Source organism: Esox lucius, chromosome 1 (genome assembly GCF_011004845.1).
Source record: "Esox lucius isolate fEsoLuc1 chromosome 1, fEsoLuc1.pri, whole genome shotgun sequence".
Classification (NCBI taxonomy): Eukaryota; Metazoa; Chordata; class Actinopteri; order Esociformes; family Esocidae; genus Esox; species Esox lucius.
In genome coordinates this window covers 11,369,935-11,389,018 of record NC_047569.1, presented here as the reverse complement: position 1 = coordinate 11,389,018, position 19,084 = coordinate 11,369,935, and the positions used below count along the sequence as shown (strand labels likewise).

At 46.4% G+C, this 19,084-nt stretch overlaps 1 protein-coding gene across 4 annotated transcripts in view; it reads right to left on the bottom strand.

Moving 5' to 3' along the window:
* LOC105024072 (cytoplasmic dynein 2 heavy chain 1) overlaps nt 1-19,084 on the bottom strand; it is a 127,037-nt gene that overhangs the window by 50,558 nt on the left and 57,395 nt on the right. For 3 of the 4 annotated variants that reach the window (XM_029119454.2, XM_029119460.2, XM_029119456.2), the window contains exons 61-73: nt 17,629-17,750; nt 17,366-17,452; nt 15,831-15,957; nt 14,878-15,019; nt 14,449-14,558; nt 14,093-14,113; nt 11,560-11,658; nt 10,505-10,628; nt 9,401-9,564; nt 9,165-9,284; nt 8,568-8,702; nt 7,597-7,740; nt 4,750-4,839 (exon numbers count right to left, since the gene is read on the bottom strand). In XM_029119454.2, coding sequence (XP_028975287.2) covers nt 4,750-4,839; nt 7,597-7,740; nt 8,568-8,702; nt 9,165-9,284; nt 9,401-9,564; nt 10,505-10,628; nt 11,560-11,658; nt 14,093-14,113; nt 14,449-14,558; nt 14,878-15,019; nt 15,831-15,957; nt 17,366-17,452; nt 17,629-17,750 — 1,485 coding nt within the window. The remainder of the gene's footprint in view (nt 1-4,749; nt 4,840-7,596; nt 7,741-8,567; nt 8,703-9,164; nt 9,285-9,400; nt 9,565-10,504; nt 10,629-11,559; nt 11,659-14,092; nt 14,114-14,448; nt 14,559-14,877; nt 15,020-15,830; nt 15,958-17,365; nt 17,453-17,628; nt 17,751-19,084) is intronic. The other variant, XM_029119458.2, reaches the window with a different exon arrangement.

Sequence of the window (19,084 nt, the reverse complement as noted above, 5' to 3'; positions counted from 1 at the left end):
ACCAAAGCAGGGGACCAGGCTAAAGTGTGGAGTAAATCAACTTTAGTACATGCTGTCAAAAAGCAGTAACTATACCAGCCAGTGCTACATAGGAATTTATTCAGAGTCACCTATTTTCCAAAGGAGCAGGGATCTAGTAGTAGGAGCTAACAAATACAACAATTAGACTCTAGAGCCCCAGGAATACAATCGTAGAGAAAAGTCTCTGGAACACAAGGATATTAGACTCTACGGTAGTCTCTGGAACATAAGGATATTAGACTCTACAGTACAGTCTATGGAACACAAGGATATTAGACTCTACAGTAGAGTCTATGGAACACAAGGATATTAGACTCTACAGTAGAGTCTATGGAACACAAGGATATTAGACTCTACAGTAGAGTCTATGGAACACAAGCATATTAGACTCTACAGTAGAGTCTATGGAACACAAGGATATTAGACTACAATAATCTCTGGAACACAAGGATATTAGACTTTACATTAGAGTCTGTGGAATACAAGGATATTAGACTCAACAGTAATCTCTGGAACACAAGGATATTAGACTCTACAGTACAGTCTGTGGAATACAAGGATATTAGACTCTACAATAGTCTCTTGAACACAAGCATATTAGACTCTATAGTACAGTCTATGGAACACAAGGATATTTGACTCTACAGTAGTCTGTGGAACACAAGGATATTAGACTCTACAGTAGAGTCTGGAACACAAGGATATTAGACTATGGTAAAGTCTCTGGAACATAAGGATATTAAACTACGGTAAAGTCTCTGGAACACAAGGATATAAGACACACGAGTAAAGTCTCTGGAACACAAGGATATAAGACTCTACAGTAGAGTCTGTGGAACACAAGGATATTAGACTACAATAATCTCTGGAACACAAGGATATTAGACTTTACATTAGAGTCTGTGGAATACAAGGATATTAGACTCAACAGTAATCTCTGGAACACAAGGATATTAGACTCTACAATAGTCTCTTGAACACAAGCATATTAGACTCTACAGAACAGTCTGTGGAATACAAGGATATTAGACTCTACAATAGTCTCTGGAACACAAGGATATTAGACTCTACAGTAGTCTCTGGAACACAAGGATATTAGACTCTACAGTAGTCTCTGGAACATAAGGATATTAGACTACGGTAAAGTCTCTGGAACACAAGGATATAAGACACAAAAGTAAAGTCTCTGGAACACAAGGATATAAGACTCTACAGTAGAGTCTGTGGAACACAAGGATATTAGACTCAACAGTAATCTCTGGAACACAAGGATATTAGACTCTACAGTACAGTCTGTGGAATACAAGGATATTAGACTCTACTATAGTCTCTGGAACACAAGGATATTAGACTACAGTGCAGTCTGTGGAACACAAGGATATTAGACTCTTGAGAAGAGACTCTAGAACATTAGAATATTTTTGAATTTACACAAAAAACTAAAACATTTACCACGAAAGTTAAAAGACAATTGATTTATAAAAGTGGTCCCAAAAACAAACTATGAACCAGAAAAGGAACCAGGCAGCCCACAATGAAAAGTGATAAATATCGTTGCCCTTCCCACGTGAGTGGTGGTGTCTTTAACATCATGCCAAGTTTAAATATTTCACTAGACACCATTAAGCATTGTGTTAAACTGACTAAAGTTTCTTATTAAGTTTACCTCCACCACAAATATAATCTATAAAATGTATAGCTTTTGCCGTTCTAACAGTTTATTAACCAGTTATAGGCTTACTAGTATCTCACTGCATTGAATAGTCACAAGAATTGAGCAATTCCGAGCGAGACTGAATATGAACTTTACACTGCAAAGGAAAATCCACCAGAAATGCTCTCAATATAACCGTGAACAGTTTTATTGTAGCCTTACTTTACACAACAACTGAAGCTTGTAGCCAGAAAATACTTTGTCTATCCAGAACAAATCCTAATGCATAATTTGCTTTGACTGTGACGAGATTCGTACACAGGGCCTATTGGCTGCAGGTCTGCATCTCTAATCACTACGCATTTTTACAAGCGGTAGTCAGTCACTCAGTAAGAGACATTCGCTCTTCTTGGCCGGCTCCGCTTGCGCCGCCCGGCAAAAACGCCTGAGAAAATAGTTTAAGATATTTATCTGGGCAGTAAGTATTTATTGGCTTGAAGAAAAAGGTAATTGATATCTTGTGAGAAGTAATTAAGACATTTTAAGAAACTGGACATGTTGAAGAGAGAAAACACAGTTGCAGAACCAAAAATCTGCCTGATGTCTGATGTCACTTCCTTGAGGGACAGAAGGAAAGTCCTTGCTCGACATACGGCAGAGTCATCTGGCACCAAAGGACACGCTTCAACTGTGAGAATAAGTCTTAGAAGAAATGGCTGTATAGGACGCGCTGCAGCTAAAAACTAAAACACTCTTTCCCCAGTGGCCTGAGACCTGTCTAGCGCTGCTGTAGCTGCACTAGTGCTAAGTGGTCTAATGTCCTACACTAACCCCAGAGGGACGACACCAGCTAACGGTTCTGCCAAGTGCTTTCAACACTCAGCATACTGAAAGGCTCAACTCACACAGGTAGACCAATCAAAACAACGGCTTAGCCGCAAACGAGGCTTCTAACGTGGGATTTTCAGTGAAACTGAACATCTGATGTGACCTTGAGATTCCGTCCGCGGGGATCTCCTCAGTATCCTCGTCACATGACATGGGATGGGCCTGTAGGAGACGTGGTCTCAACCGAGGTGATTAAATAACACTTCGGAGGGAAAGGAGGAATGCTGTTCACCCGGTGGGACTCTTCTCTGTGTGAACTAAACTATTCTCCGTGACCGTCACACAGACCCACATGTAAGACACACACACACACACACACTCCTCTGTGGACTTTCTGTCTGTCAGGGCTGAGAGGGAGTGATAAGTCTTCAGGTTGGGGTGAGTTAGAGGTGATCTGTCCAGGGAAGATGCTGCCTCAAATGGGACTGTCACTCAAACTATGGCTGGGGGACTGGTTTGTCTCTCCCTTTCTGCTTGTTTGCTCTCTCATTCACTGCCTGTCTGTCCCTGCACCATATCTGTCACCATATGGTTTCCTCCCTACAGAACAACCAGGACTGACATCAGGGCTGGAATGTACTGGCTAGTTTTAACATTATAAGACGTGGGGTAAGCTACATAACATCACATTGACAGAAGAAACAGAGGGGAGCATGGTCCAACATTTCCAGGATCAAGGAAATACGTTCAAAGTTCCAGAATTGCATATAAAGTCATGGGAAAACATGGACATTTCTCCCATTTCAAGAAAACAGTCTGTTTCGGAGGGGTATTCATCAGAAGGTGATAATATATAGTGTTCATCTCATATTTACTGTATGTTTAACAGCCCTGCAAAGCAGGATGCTGGCAGCATTCATGTTTTTGATAGTAGTGAAGGACTACGATTGGCTCCACACTGCTACAATCTGGTTCTGTGACAATATTAGAAAAGCTATTCTAGCTATCTAGACAGGAAAGGTGTACAATATACGACATATACGTTTTGCAGTTTTCAGAGAGGAAGAATGAAGGACATTAATGAAAACTCAAACACACACACTTCATTTATTCTGCTCTTGCTGTGAATCAGCAAGTCTGTATGTGTGTGAGAAGTGTTGAATGTTTTTTTTTTTTATATCACAACTTCCCCAGACACACTGACACCAATTAGGGTTAAATGCCTTGCTAAAGGGCACGTTGACAGTTTTTCCAACTTGACAGCTCTGGGATTCAAATAAGCCAGCTTTCGTTTACTGGCCCAGTGCACTAACCACTAGCTGGGCTAACGTCAAATCGCCTTCAACCGGTGCTGTCTTGTCGGTGGTTGAGAATAGGATTGGCCAAGGGCAGTCCCTAGAAACCAGCCCGCCCAGAACGCTGTCTGTGCGTGTGTTGGAGGAAAAAAGGAAAACTTCTGAGCATCTCATCTCAAAGCCTGACCTTTCCATTGTGCATTCCCCCTGCCCCAACGTGATGCCAATGCAAAGGTCCGCTGCTCTTTTCAAACACACACACACCCACACACACACACACACACAGTGGCCTTTCAGGGGTCCAGTCCAGACTATCCCCACCGAGGTGTGATCAACACATAGATATCTACTTGATCACAGGAGGCCTCTTATTATTGACGGAAGGCACGTTTCCTCCCAGTACTGCTTTGAACGCTCGTCTCAGGACTTACGCCGAACCGAGCATTCACTTTAATGTGCTCTGAAGAAGAGCTGGTTCAAAGTGCATCGTTGTTGCACCAGAGCACATTTCTAAAGACGCCCGGGTATTCGTAGGAACCTTCTGACGGTCCTGATCGATTGTAGTCGCGGCGTGGCGTTAGCCGTCTCGCTAAGACTGAAGGGAGACCGGTGGGAATGTAGAGTGCACCGCCGACGCGCCAGGAAGCAACACCTGGCCACTGTCACACAGACACATGGCACCTCGACCACAGCTACTACCTCCCTCCCTCCCCGTCTCCTCCACTCTCCCTCAGCAGGACTCCCTCCTCCAGAGGACGGAGGGACGGCGTAGCGTCAGGTTAATGTAATCCACTGTTTCCTCCATGTTAATGTGGGGCCTGCAGCAGATGGACAGAGCCGATACTGTCCGTGTTCCCGCTCCATCTATCGACCGCCACGTCAGGCCACACACCCAAGGGCGGACCATCGGTGGTCCCGCGCTGCTGTGTGTGTGTGTTTGTGTGTACTTACCTTGAAGAGCGAGCGGCAGACATATTCGTACACCATGCTCTTCAGGCTGGCCTCCAGAGCTGCTATCCTGGCCTCCGTGGTCTGAGCCTCCTGTGGATGGGTGACAGGGAAACGGACCGGGGCCGTCGGTTACATTTGCCAACTGACCGGAGTCCCACACACACTCTGCGACGGTGACGGACGGAGCTGCGTGTCTGAAACACCAATCCATGAATTGCGTGGTACTCTGTCTTTTTTTTCACTCCGCCCCTATCATTACCACCTCTGCTATTTTTCATCCCTTTTCAGCCTTCTTAAGCTCCTAGGTCTCTTCTTTCTACACTCTTCCTCTTCTCCTATAAGTAAAAAACAAGCCCAAGTCCACTGCTCTATCAGTTCCATTCATACGGTGTCACTGAACTGATATAAAGTACATACTGCAAAAGTACTGAGGAGAACGTGTTAAGTGTAACATTAAGTGCAACGTCACTGTCAATGGGACAATCAGCGAGGACACTTATCAAAGACCAGCCTTTGTCCTCCCCTAAAAAGAACAGTTACCTATTCTCTTTGGAGAGGTATTTAAAACCTGGGGAAATAATTGAACATTTTGGCAAATGGTTTATATCTTTGACATTATGTCTCAGGTTTTGTTTTGGTACAGCATGGCTGTGTTTACTGCGCCTGTACTTGTTCAAGGTTTTTAAGGTCAAATAGTTTGCCAGGACAAATTGTTCACTAAAGGGCCAAATAGATTGAGCTTGATGAAGGGATAATAACTTCATATTACAACTGGATTTTGGTCAAATCCGTCCCATTACGTATTTTTGTGTTTTTTCTTCGGGTCACGAAGGCAAACTCTCTATGCAGGGACTGAATGGGATGCTTGTTGGATTTAGGGCAATCTGGTTTAGCAAGTACCTTCCCACCATAATGTACACTAGGTTCAATAGCACAGTGAAGGAACAGAAAGGTATATTCCATATTTATTTACATATTCAGTGATTCTTTATTCTTTAGTATAGACATTAATACATAGGACTTTCTGTCCTAGTAGTCTATGATTGGAAAGTTAATGGTTAACAGATGTTTCTGTAAGCTGTGAATGTAGGGACAAAAGTTTTGCTTGTTATTGCCTAGCTTGCTTGCTTCTCGAGATAACACCACTCTGTCATATGAAATGGCCCCAGAACAGATAGGAATGTGTCCCTAATTGATAAGGGGTCTACTCTTTAGGACTAGTTTTGATATCCTTAGGTCAGCAAACCAAGCCCAAAGCTTGGTTTGAGCTTGGGATATAAACCAGAGATATATATCTCGGGATATAAACCAGAGGGTGGTTTGGGAAAGCTCTCTTGCTTTTTCCTTTGCTCTGGCAAACATCTTGAATCTCCTGAGAACTTTTATCTTTGATACTTGTACCGTAACTGTAAAACTCTCTTTATATATTAAATCCATTTTACATGAATTCATTGACTATTTGGAATGAATCTAATCCAGTTCCTTCAACAGCAATTCACTTCAGCAATATTTTCTACAGGTTTTTGAATTAGGGCTAATATTTATTCATGGCATAGAACGTCCTGTGTGTTTTGTCTCTCAAGTTCATTCGCTGCCTCATTTTGGTACCCAGTTGAGCTTATGTTTAAACCAACATGTACAATACTTTCTGTTGTACCAATTGACAAACTTGGACCTAATTCCCTTGAATCTGGGGCTTCTCTTGAGATATTTGTTTTGCCTCTTTGGGGTTTACTGCCAGAGACCAAGTCTGTCAGCACTGCTCTAGCAGGTCCAGTCTCTACTTGTCCTCTGTGAAGAGCAGGCATTTAACCTCTGTGGAAACACCAGGGGCTGAGGATGTTTTCAACAGCGGCCAATTTGTTGATGTAAATATTGAAAAGCATGGGACTGAGGCTGTGACCCTGGCTAAGAGATGGCCACCCTCATTCTCTCATTCAGAGCACATCTCAATGGGAACAGGAACGTCTGAGGGCTCTTCAACAGCAGCGGCCTGACAGAAATAATTATCCTCACACGCACGCACACGCATGCACGCACACGCACGCACAGAAACAGCTTTGTGTTTGAAGTTGGCCATGAAGTGGCCGATGGGTCGGGGGGGGGGGGGGGGGCAGCAAACTGTCAGAGAGGGGGTGGGATGAAGTCGTCATAGGGGAAGATCCAGGGTTAGAACTTGTTTGATACAATTACCGACTCACTTGTGATCCCCCCGTCCTCATGACTATAGTGCCATGTGTAAACCAGTACCACACAGTGCACACACACGCAGGCAATCACAGACAATTGTGCAGCGACACACACACACTACACACACAGAGGGCTTTCTTATCGTGTGTGAGCTGTGGTTGGGGCGCGTCTAAGCGCTAATTCCCTAAATCCTGTGGGTTCTCTCTGTTGAAGTTCCATCCTGGAATGTCGCCATGTAGCTGGTCACCATAGCAACGGCCAGCCAAAGTGAGAGTGTGTGTGAGAGTTTGGTTTGAGAAAATGGGAAGGTTGAGGTGGGTTGAGAAGCAAATATGCCACTATATCCGAGGAGAAGTGTTCTGTACGTGTGATGAGTTCCTGTTCATAGGAGGTGAGGATGACAGAGGAGGATGACATGGGAGGATGACATGGGAGGATGACATGGGAGGACGAGGATAGAGAGAAGGAGGATACAGAAGAGAAGGAGGATATAGGATGATGACAGATGGGGATGATAGAGGAGGACAATATAGTAGGAGGAGGATAGAAGAGAATAGAGGAGGAAGATCAAGGGGGGGGTGGAAAGACTTTGGAGCTGAACACTTCCTCTCCAGTTGTCACAATCCCTGTGTTTGTATGTGCATGACGGACAGTCACCTTGTTGCTCTGCAGGGCTCTCTGGAAGAGGCGTAAGAAGGACGCCAGGCTAAAGCGGTACATGTTGTTGACCCTGGAGAGGTCCGTTATAACAAAATACATCCTACTGGCCGTCTCAGCCAATGGCAGGTATGCATCACGCTCCTAGGGACAGATGGAGAGAGACAAGGTACAATGAACAAGAACGAATTAGAAAATAATACGAACAAGGAAAGAGATTTTAAAAGGGGAGGATAGGAAGGGTGGGGGGGAGCACGGGAGAATAGGAGAGGGACCATGAGGGAGGTGGGGTAAAGGGAGGGAATGGGAGACAGTCAGAACTGGTGTCACACTGCCCCCTGGAGGAAACAGAAAACCCTCCTTGCCGCTGAAAACGGGGGCACACGCTCCAACACACTCGGGTGCTCGTCAAACGGAACCTCAGTCGCATCTCAGCCAAGCCCAAAACAAACCCGGAATTAGAACCGACTACTGTGGCTGAGGCCAAAGAGTGTTGTTAGTAACGTTCCCTGCTAATGGCTGTAAAGTATTACGCAGGACTCAATGTCCTCCTGGTTAATGAACTCCATAAGAGACAGTGCACAATAACAGATGCATCCAGGCAAGCAGGCAGGCAGGCAGAAGGACTTCAGAGGGACTCCGACAGACAGACAGTGATTGCATTTTTCATTCTCTACATCAGCCACATCTTTCTTTACCTCACACCCTCATGTATTCTCCCTCCCCTCCTCCTTATCTCTCTCTCTGTCATTTCAGAGCGTCTCTGTCTCATCTCTCCCCCAGTCCTCTCTCAGTACTCCATCTGCACTGACACACTCCAGACTGCGCTATTCCCTAGGCGCACAGTTAATGTATTCCCCCACTGTCATTCGCACGCCACAGGTAGGGCTGTTTCCCAGCCTATGGGAGGTTGATGAAGAGGTGGACGGCTCAGTGCGTGCGTGCGTGCTGGCGTGCGTGTGCACGGGTACCTGGTCCAGAGAGGTCTGCAGCCTGTGTGACTCCCTCAGTGAATCCTGTATGAGGGCGCTGCTAGTCTTAGTCTGGTTCAGAGAGTCAATCAGGCCCTTATTCTCCAGGATGTTCCCCTGGGCTGTGGCCAGAGTCTACAGACAGGAGACGAGAGAGAGAGAGAGGGAGAGAGAGAGAGGAAGGGAGAGAGGGAGGGAGAGAAAGAGAGAGAGGAAGGGAGAGAGGGAGGGAGAGAGAGAGAGAGAGAGAGAGAGGAAGGGAGAGAGGGAGGGAGAGAGAGAAAGAGAGAGGTGGGAGAATACAGAGGGACAATAAGAGGACAGCCTGCCAAAGTTAGGGAGAACTAATGTCTTGTACAGTGGGGAGTGACGTGGTGTTCTGAGGACAGAGATGGGGACATGATAATCACTAATGATTGTGTTCCCGTGGCAGCAAAGCATGTTAGAATATGACCAGGCAGTCGTAATCAGGAATATAATAGCCGGCTACCTCCACGAGTGATTTGTATGCGCCGTGACTAAGGGTGTGTGGATTGCATTTTCTTTTCTTGACTGACTGGCTGTGTGTGTGTGTGTGTCTGTAGTGTGTGTGTGTACCTCCAACAACGACTCCTCTAGTGTAGCTAACTGGATCTTCTTGTCTTCCTCTTGCTGTAAAAGACGGGTCTTCTGGGTCTCCAGCTCCGGCTTCTCCTGCTGGATGGTTAGCGCCAGGAGCTAACACACACCCACGCCCCCGCACACACACACCAAACGAATGCCACGAGACAGTCAGCATACGGTAACGTGTCAACGGTCTTGGTCGTGGACAGTGTGTTTGTATGTGCGTTTACCTGCCCCCGCAGACCGGCTCTGGTGGTGGTGAAGTTGACTTCCGTGACGACGGAGGCGGCGTCGGGTGGGATGAAGGGGGCTGGGTTACGCGTGGCCAGGAACAGGCGGAAGTCCTCGTTATAATCGATCACCTTATCGCCTATCTGGACCACGTAGCGCGGACCTGGGAGACCGGGAGAGACGCGTAAGAGAGGACTGAGAAACAGAAAGAAGGATTGATCCGGGACTGAGGTATCAGGGATATACTTGCTGCCTCTGCATTGCAGCACAACCTGCCCCCCCCCCCCCCTTCCCTGTTGTCTAACGTTCCTGTCCATCCTCAGTGGATTCCCTACCGAGCCCCCTCTATACCTCTCCCACACTCCTGTCCCCCCTCCATTACAGTCTCCCAAGCTGTCCTTGATGCATCTGTGTTAATATTCATGTACTATTTAACATGGTAGCAGTCTGATCATGTGACCAAGGTGTGTTCATATTCGACATGGCCCGGGGCACATCCAGACACACTCCCAGCGGTGTAGCCGTCAGAGACACCGCCTGGCCATGCAGCCGCGTCACTGTCAACAGGGTTCGAAAAGTTCCGCAGAGACACGCTCTCATTCGTCAAATGTATTTTCAAGTTCCGGGCAAACGTCCTGGTTTAGGGAGCAGCGTAATAATGAACAGCACCCAGGCGGGGAGGTGTGTCAGAAGACACGTGTCTCAATTTTCATGCGAGGCCATTGGACTAAGTTAAGAGCACAGATGAGGGAAATTGGAGATAAAAAAGAAAGAAAACACATGCATGCACAAACACACACACACACACCCACTTGTTCATACGTGGGTGAGGATGAATACCCAGTGCGAAATGTAACATTGTCCTGACTAATGGTGTAGTTAGTGACAAGTGTGGAATTGGATGAATCCGGCTTTAAAGGGCTTAGATGAGTCATGGACGTCTGCCGTCTCCATGGGCGCCATGGTAACAGCTGCACGCTGGGAACACGAGCACTTCCTGTACCTTAGGTGATGCAGGACAGCGGGAACACAGAACACTCTCGCTCCTCCTCCCCCTCTCGCCCTCCTCCCCTGCCCTCCCCCATCCCCCGGTGTAGACCTACCCTGAGCGATCAGGTCTCGCCTCAGTAGGGGGTAGAGGACGGGCTCCACTCCATCCATCTCCTGGATGATCAGGGTTTTACCGAAACGCACAGCCAGCTCCAGGGACGTGATGAAGTTAGCGTCCTGGAGGACACACGCAGACACAGCAGAGGGGTTCTGGTAAGGGACTAATGTCTGGGATCACATGTTTTACAGCAGCGGTTGACTGACGGGTTAAACACCGGATGGCGGAGGGAAATGGCTGTTAAACCTGCCTATTTGGATGTGACAGGTGCCATGTCTGTGTTGTGTTTTCTTTGAGTGTGTGAGACAGGTGTGTTTTTTCTTTGGGTGTGTGTGCGCGTGCGTGTGAGACACAGGTGTGTTTTCTCTGTGTAAGTGTGTCTGTGTGTGTGTTTGTGAGACAGGTGTGTTTTCTGTGCGTGTGTGTGTGTGTTTGTGTGAGACAGATGTGTTTTCTGTGCATGCGTGTGTGTGTGATAAAGGTGTGTTTTCTCTGCATGTGTGTGTGATTTGTCTGTATGAGACAGATGTGTTTTCTGTGCATGTGTGCGTATGTGAGATAGGTGTGTTTTCTGTGCATGTGTGTGCGTGTGAGACGCAGGTGTTTTCTCTGTGTGTGTGTGTGTGTGTGTGTGTGTGAGACACAGGTGTGTTTTCTCTGCGTGTGTGTGTGTGTGTGTGCGCGCGTGTGAGACACAGGTGTGTTTTCGCAGTGTATGTGTGTGTGTGTGCGTGCGTGCGTGTGTGTGTGTGAGACAAAGGTGTGTTTTCTCTGCGTGTGTGTGTATGTATGAGACAGGTGTGTTTTTTGTGGGTTGGTGTGTGTGTGTGTGTTTGTACGAGACAGGTGTGTTTTCTGTGCGTGTGTGTGTGTGTGTGTGTGTGTGAGACAGGTGTGCTTTGTGTGGGTGGGTGTGTGTGTGTGAGAGGCAGGTGTGTTTTCTCTGCATGTGTGTGTGTGAGACACAGGTGTGTTTTCTCTGCATGTGTGTGTGTTTGTATGAGACAAGTGTGTTTTCTGTTCGTGTGTTTGTGTATATGAACGGTGTACCTGCTGGTTGATGACCTCCAGGCGGTGTGCCTTCAGGTGAGTACGAAGCCACTCAGTAGCTCGAGATGAGGGGTCGATGAGGAACGGACACGCAACACTCTGAGAGAGAAAGATAAAGAGAGAGAAAGAGATGGAAGTGATTGATGACAAACTGAAACTCCTGAGGAACTGAGAATCCTCTTTCCCTTAGATATTCTTCTCTCTCACAAGACTGTTTGAAGCCCAATTCAGTCCTCTCAGACACTAGTCAGTGATTGGCCAGTGGATTCAGAGAGCATCCACACCAGTCAAAGGGGATGATATCTCTCCTTTAACCTAAAGCAGCCTTTAAGTCTCGCTCTTTTCAAAATATTTCAATTTCTCGATCTCTCCATTATGATCATCTAGGTTCTTTAATGCATTCTCTCTATCCTCCTTCCCTCTCTCCTTCCCTGTATAGAGTCACTTATCCAAACTTCAGAATATCATAGTGCAATCAGCCAGAAGCTTCTGTTTCAAGTAGTTATTGTAGGTATGAGTGGTCCCGGGAATCTAACCCACTTTCCCAGCGTCGCAAGAGCCTTTCTCCACCGACCCGAGTCACTGAGGACCAACGTGGCGTGGTTAAAGTTTACGTCCACGACGGCGAAGCCTTTATTTACGGTCTCCCTGGGCAGACACATCAATCACACATCAATCACATATCCTGCCAGTTTATTACACAGACCAGCCGCATCACACAGGATCAGATTCCAGTAAAACATACTTTTATTGCGCGTCGCAGAGGCCAGTAATATTGCTGTGAGAGCATCACAGACATCCGCCAGTAAGGTCTAAAAAAATCGTTTCATCCATCAGTATCAGAGAGGCCACATGACTTGCATGTCACCTCTCCTCCCCCCAGCCGGAGGAAGGAGTGGGGGAGTTACAGTATGTTGTGGTCGCTCTCTCCGGTACGGGCGGATCGACCATGCCGTCCTAATACAAAAAGGGTGTCCTGGCAACCTGAATGGGTCTTCATAAAGAAGCCCAGATGGGCGGTGGTAAAATGGTCACAACCACACCTCCATTTAACGAACTGACGGATTGGGCCATCTTCAAGGTGGACAGCGGAGGAGCAGATGTGGGAGGCAGGAGTAGGGTGACGGTTGGTCCCCACCCCAATCGAACGGAGACGTCGTCGCGTGCGCTTAAGAGGGCCAGAGGAAACAGCGACCCACGCAGAAAGAGTTATTCAGGGGTGTGGGGTTTTGGCTTATGCTTCGGTTTCCCTGTGCCAGCAGGGAAGGAGAGGCGCGGAAAGTCTGAACGCTTACACAGCACAGCCACCAATTACTCTGGAGGAAGAGCGTGTGGCAAATGAGGCCCGATTACGCATTCCGAGAGTGTTACGAGGGTGTAACTCTTTCTACCGAAGCAAAGGCTTGCATGCCGGCACGCACGCTCACACGCACGCGCACACATCAACCAAATCAAAAGGAAAAGCGAATTTTCATGGAATGTCGTATTTGCGTACGGCTGTTTGGTACCTCGAGAGGCATCTTGAGGCAAAAACTAAAAACTCTTGCATTGATTATATAATCAGGAAAAGTATAGGACAACAAATAAAGTGTTTGAAGATGACGTGGTACAATTTGTTGAAAATGGGAAACTCAAGTGGTTTGTTTTCAAATGTAAAACGCCATTAAAGAAATAATGCCGTCGCTGTGCGTAAGGGTGTGAGATTGCTGTGATCCGTGATGTGCATAAATATAAGAAATAACTATATTTTTTAGTTGTTAAGGCTAGGTTTAAGTTAATGCACAAAAGGTTGAGGTAAGAGAATGGTTAAGTTTGAGCAATAAAGTTTAGAGCTAGGGCACTAGGAACATCAATTTCTGGGTCAGCTACAGTAGGTTTCTGGTCCCCACAAGCATAAGAAATAAAAGTGTCTGTGTGTATGTGTGTGTGTGTGTGTGTGTATGTGAGAGCTGCTCATTATGGACATTTGACCGCTACACAGAACAGGCTTTTTGTTAACCAGGTGATTAAGTATCAGCCACTTATTACGCCTGAACAGCCTCGGTTATCAGTGCAAATTGCGGTTCAGGATAGAGATCTTCAGGGATATACATGAATGTGATTATTCAAGACATCATGTAGTTGACCTTCAGATCCCAGATAGCCCTTTGTGGCCACATATCTCGAATCTGTGTGACCATGTTAAATAACAACTGAATCTGAAATCATATTTAAAATCCTGAGGAAATATAATAGAAATATCCTGTGCAAAGACATTCTGGGACAGGTTTTTGTGTTCAGGTAGCCTATTTTATCCCACTTTCACTGAGCACATGGGATCAAAAGCTGTTCAACACAAGCTGGGATTGTTAGCCTTACAACGTAGGAGTGGTAGAAGTTATCGTCATGGTACGATTTCAACGGAAGTAAAACCGCAAAACGCTGCACATGTCTGGAGGTGCTCATTTAAATAAAGCAAGTTTGTGTGTGTAGGTGTGTGTGTTGCAGGCATCCTTCAGCAGGGTGGGGTGAAGATGGATGGAGCAGTTCTTACCAGAGACTTGATTGCATTGATCTTAATGCAGCGAGGGCAGGAGAAAGACAAACAGGAGAGAGAGGGGTGAACCACAGTGAAATGAAAGAGCGTGAAAACAATGGACATGAGCAGTATGCAAAACACTTTCCCTGTTAGGGAGGGACTCCAGGGCCAACATGAAAAAACAGAGTAACAGAAAAAACCACATCAAGACAGTAACAGGCAAATGCCCTCCAAAAAAGGACTAACTAAAAAAAGTCACAAAACAGCGCGGAACACAATACATATAAAAGCCATGTAAAAGAACACAGAGGGAGTAAAAAGAGAAAGCGAGAAAGAGAGTGAAAGACAAAAAGAACAGGGGAAATTCTGACCTGCAGAATGACTAGGGCGTTCTCCATTGACAGGTCATCTGAGGGCAGGCCTTCACTCTTCCAGATCAGTTGCTCGCTCTCAGAGCACAGGAACTGGCGCAGGTCAAACTCTACCACAAAACAGGGTCATCAACAAATTTAACAGCCAAATCAAAAGGAAGCACCTACCCAGGGAAACGTTTTGAGACAAGCTACTGTTTGTCCCACACAAACTGCTTTAGCTGTTTAGTGAAACATTTAAGGCCCAGGACAACAAATCAATGATTTGAAAAAGGCTCGGTGGAACTTAACAATATGAAATGAAACATGAACCTCAAACTTCCATGAACAAACAGTAAACTTGGTTGGTTTTAGAACAGAGGGCTAATCCCACTAGAGTTAATTTAGCTACTCTGAGGGCTTGTGCCCGTATGCCCGCCTCTATCTTACTCTCCAGTCCTGAAGCCGTCATCCATGTCTCCAGGCTTTTCCGTCTCCTGTCCTCTGGAGCAGAAGACAAGTATGTGATGAAGGCCGCTGCTAGCATCGCTCTCTTAGGCAACGTATCCAACTCCTCAGTGATCTCAGCCACCTGACACACACACACACACACACACTCAGTTGAAGGCCATTTAAGGTTGGCTGATTTAGTTGTTACTACCTTGACAGTGGCTAGAAGAGCCACGGGAAGAGTGAGAAGAGACTCGGTCCATGGCGCGGAGCCAGAACATCTGCGCTGATCGGAGAGTGAACAAGCCCCAGACCTTTCTGACCACCCCCACGAGTTCACAAGCTAACTGTCAGGGCGTGGATAGGGGTGTGCGCGCGCACGTACGTGACTAGCAGGTGAAGCGGTAGCCGGTGAGAGCTCAGAGCGGTTCAGTGTGTGTGTGTGTGTGTGTGTGTGTGCGCACATCTCGGAGGGAGACAGTGGGAGATTGAGCGCTTTAATTAAGGAGCCGACAGATGCTGGGGAGAGGGGTGAAAACAGCCAGCAGGGATTCAGACAGCAGGATACATCCCAACTAATCACACATGCTCTACACACACACACACAGACAAACACACAGACAAACACACAGACAAACACACAGACACACAGACAAACACACAGACAAACACACACACGTGTGCGTTACACACATACCTGCGCGCGTGCTACACACATACCCGCGCGCGTGCTACACACATACCCGCGCGCGTGCTACACACATACCCGCGCGCGTGCTACACACATACCCGCGCGCGTGCTACACACATACCCGCGCGCGTGCTACACACATACCCGCGCGCGTGCTACACACATACCCGCGCGCGTGCTACACACACACACACACACACACACACACACACACACACACACACACACACACACACACACACACACACACACACACACACACCTGGGCATTCCAGCGTGTGTGTTCTCCGTCCAGTTGGTTTATGAGTTGCTCTGCAGCCTGAATGGTCTCCTGGGCCTTACTGACCTCAGCCTCCAGCTTGGCCGCTTCTGTAGTACGACACTGGAACCTAATGATGGGGGGTTCAAAAAAAGCTCAACTGGAGACCTAAATAAGGCACTGAATGAGAGAATTCATGCAGGGCTTCAAATTGAAATTTCCTACCTAAGAAAGAAAAAAATTGCTAAAAATAATGAAACGTTTCATTGAACCCACTGCTAAACAAGATTTCACTCAGTTCTCCAAGATTTCCTTTCGAAAGGCAAAAGCACCCTATTGAATTCCTGAACGCAGTCCTCCTGCATGCAGAGCCTCAAATGAACACACGCCAAATGCAGGCATGTTTTGTTATTTCACCAGCCAGGCAGGGCAAGTGGTCACAAAGGGCTATTTACAGTGTTTCAATCGCTTTTTAGTGACAAAAAATTATCTAAAGTATGAATAAAGCCAAGTTCAGATTTATTGCCCACAAAACCACCATTTTTGTTTTCAAAGGTATTTCAGATGATTTCCAAATGATTGCAATTGCAACCACGCGGAACAATGGCAGCAACAATGTGTGTATTGTAGCCTTATCGAGTGGAAGGTTCAAAGATTCATTCCCAGCGCAAGATAATATTTACCTACAAATATTTTTAAGCGAGTGTACTCTCGTATTTTTTTTATTCTCAATGCCAAGGGAACACCCTTGCCATTGAGTATTGTATACACAGGAAAAAAGATTGAGAGAAAAAGACAGAAGAAGGAGGTGAAAGTGAAGACCAACCAAATTACAGAAAGCTAAAAGATAACTATTTGACACACTGGAAGGAATCATCCAAAAACACTGAGCCCTAAACATAGGATGCACAGAGGCAGAATACCAAACCACATAAGTACAGCTGCAATGAGCATGGCCCTTCGATCAACAGAGGCTGCCACAGGCAGACATGTCTCTAGAAAGAAGAACATGATGTGGAAACAGAGCTGCACTTAATAATCTCCTGCTAAATGTATCACCATATTAGAGGCAAACATTTCCCTCAGATCACCCAGATCCACTAATAATTAGAGATGTCCAATTGCAGCAGCAGGATTTGTGACTCATTGTCATAAGAAAAGGGCAACAGTGGAGTACAAACGACATTGTGAAGCTAACCCATATTAACGTATTTGTTTTTCCTTGTCATTCGTATTCGTAACTATTCACACACTTCTACAACACTGCACAATGGCAGATATTCAATAGCTGTTAGTATGCAAATATTTTGAGATAGAGAGACCAACGTTGAGAAAGAGAGAGAGTAAGGCAGATGGACAGACAGAGAGAGCGTGAGGGAGATGAAGGGAGATAGAGAAAGCGAGAGTTTGAGATAGGGGAATAAGGACCAGAAGAATATATTCCTGTCACCTGCCTGTACAACGAGCGGACCGTGAATTGATCGGTGAAACAGTAGCGGAGATACTGTCAAGGGATGGAGAGATGCAAACATACTCACTTCTCTTTCAGCTCGTTGACTTTCTCCCCTACAGAGTTGAGCTGCTCTTCCAGTTTAGTCTTTCGACTCTCCGTCTTTCTCAAGTTACTACACGTGTGCAAAGACAAACACAAACACACCATGAGCTCAAATGATGCATAAGGATGACGGAATCATTAATAAGGCTTAGAGGTTAGGATAATTGGGGTTACGTGTGTGTGTGTGTGTGTGTGTGTGTGTGTGTGTGTGTGTGTGTGCGTGCGTGCGTGCGGCTGCAGTCTCACTCCAGCAGTCCAGCCTGTTCCCTCTCCAGGGGCTGTATCCTCTCCAGGACATGGGAGTACTGGATGTTGGCTTTTACCCAGGCGGCCAGCGGGGCGGCAGCGGCACTCGCGCGCTTAGCATTCTGACGACAGGAACAACAGACCCAGTCCAGTCAGAGCTAGCAGGATTACTGTGTTATCATTTGACCACACAGCTGAAGCTAAGCTAAATGCCCCTGTAAGCGTGCATAGCTCCTCATAGCACTAGTCTAACAGTAGTTACAATTGGCATAGACTGTAATACAGTGCACAGAATGAGCTGTACGGCTATGGACGTCATATCTCCGCATGTACACTGCAGTCTGTAAATATTTGGACAGTTTTGTTGTTTTGACTCTGTACTCTAGAACATTGGATTTGACTAAGAGGTTAAAGTGCAGACTGTCAACTTTGACGGATTAGCCAGGAGTCAGTAGACTTCATCGATCTGATATTCGAGACGCGGCTGCATGGACATTTGAGACTTGATTTTGAGTTGATAGCTTATTCGGTTGGGCTCTACAGTGAGTGAAAGAAATAATAATAATAAGACTGTGAGAGAACTGTAGAGTCATGATTTGCCTTTGGCAAGAACGCCTAATTAACATTATCTTAAAGAAAGTTTGCAACTCAGAGACATGATTGAACGCTGGGTATCATCCGTGGTGATGCTGTACCAGGCCTGTACTGAGTATCATCCCAGGTGATGCTCTATCAGGCCTGTACAGGGTATCATCCCTGGTGATGCTCTACCAGGCCTGTACTGGGTATCATCCCTGGTGATGCTCTACCAGGCCTGTACTGGGTTTCATCCCGGGTGATGCTCTACCAGGCCTGTACTGGGTATCATCCCGGGTGATGCTCTACCAGGCCTTTACTGGGTATCATCCCTGGTGATGCTCTACCAGGCCTGTACTGGGTATCATCCCTGGTGATGCTCTACCAGGCCTGTACTGGGTATCATCCCGGGTGATGCTCTACTAGGCCTGTACTGCAGACGTATTCAATTCCTGTTTGTTTTGGTGGATTTTTGTCTTCAGCGAGTGATATATGCATGCTGAATTAGATAGGAGTTGGATGTTTGACTCAAGAACATTCCACGTTTTGGCCTGAAAAGCTCATTGGTTATTTTAGCAGTATTGTCCAGCTGCGAGATTAAGTTCTGTCCAAGGAGATTTCAGATACTGGGTTGGACCCACCCAGATTAGAGGTTACTGTGCACTTCAGAAAGTTTCTTTCTGATACCGTCAGCAGTCGCATACTCACTACATTTTTATTATTCTAATTACGTTGAAAATTGGCTATAGAAGCAATGGGGCACTGTGGGGATTTGAAATATACAACAAATATACCACAGCTAAGGGCTTCTTCCGGGCACCCCGCGTTGTGTCATGCATAAGACCAGCCCTAAGCCATGCAATACTGGCCACATATCACA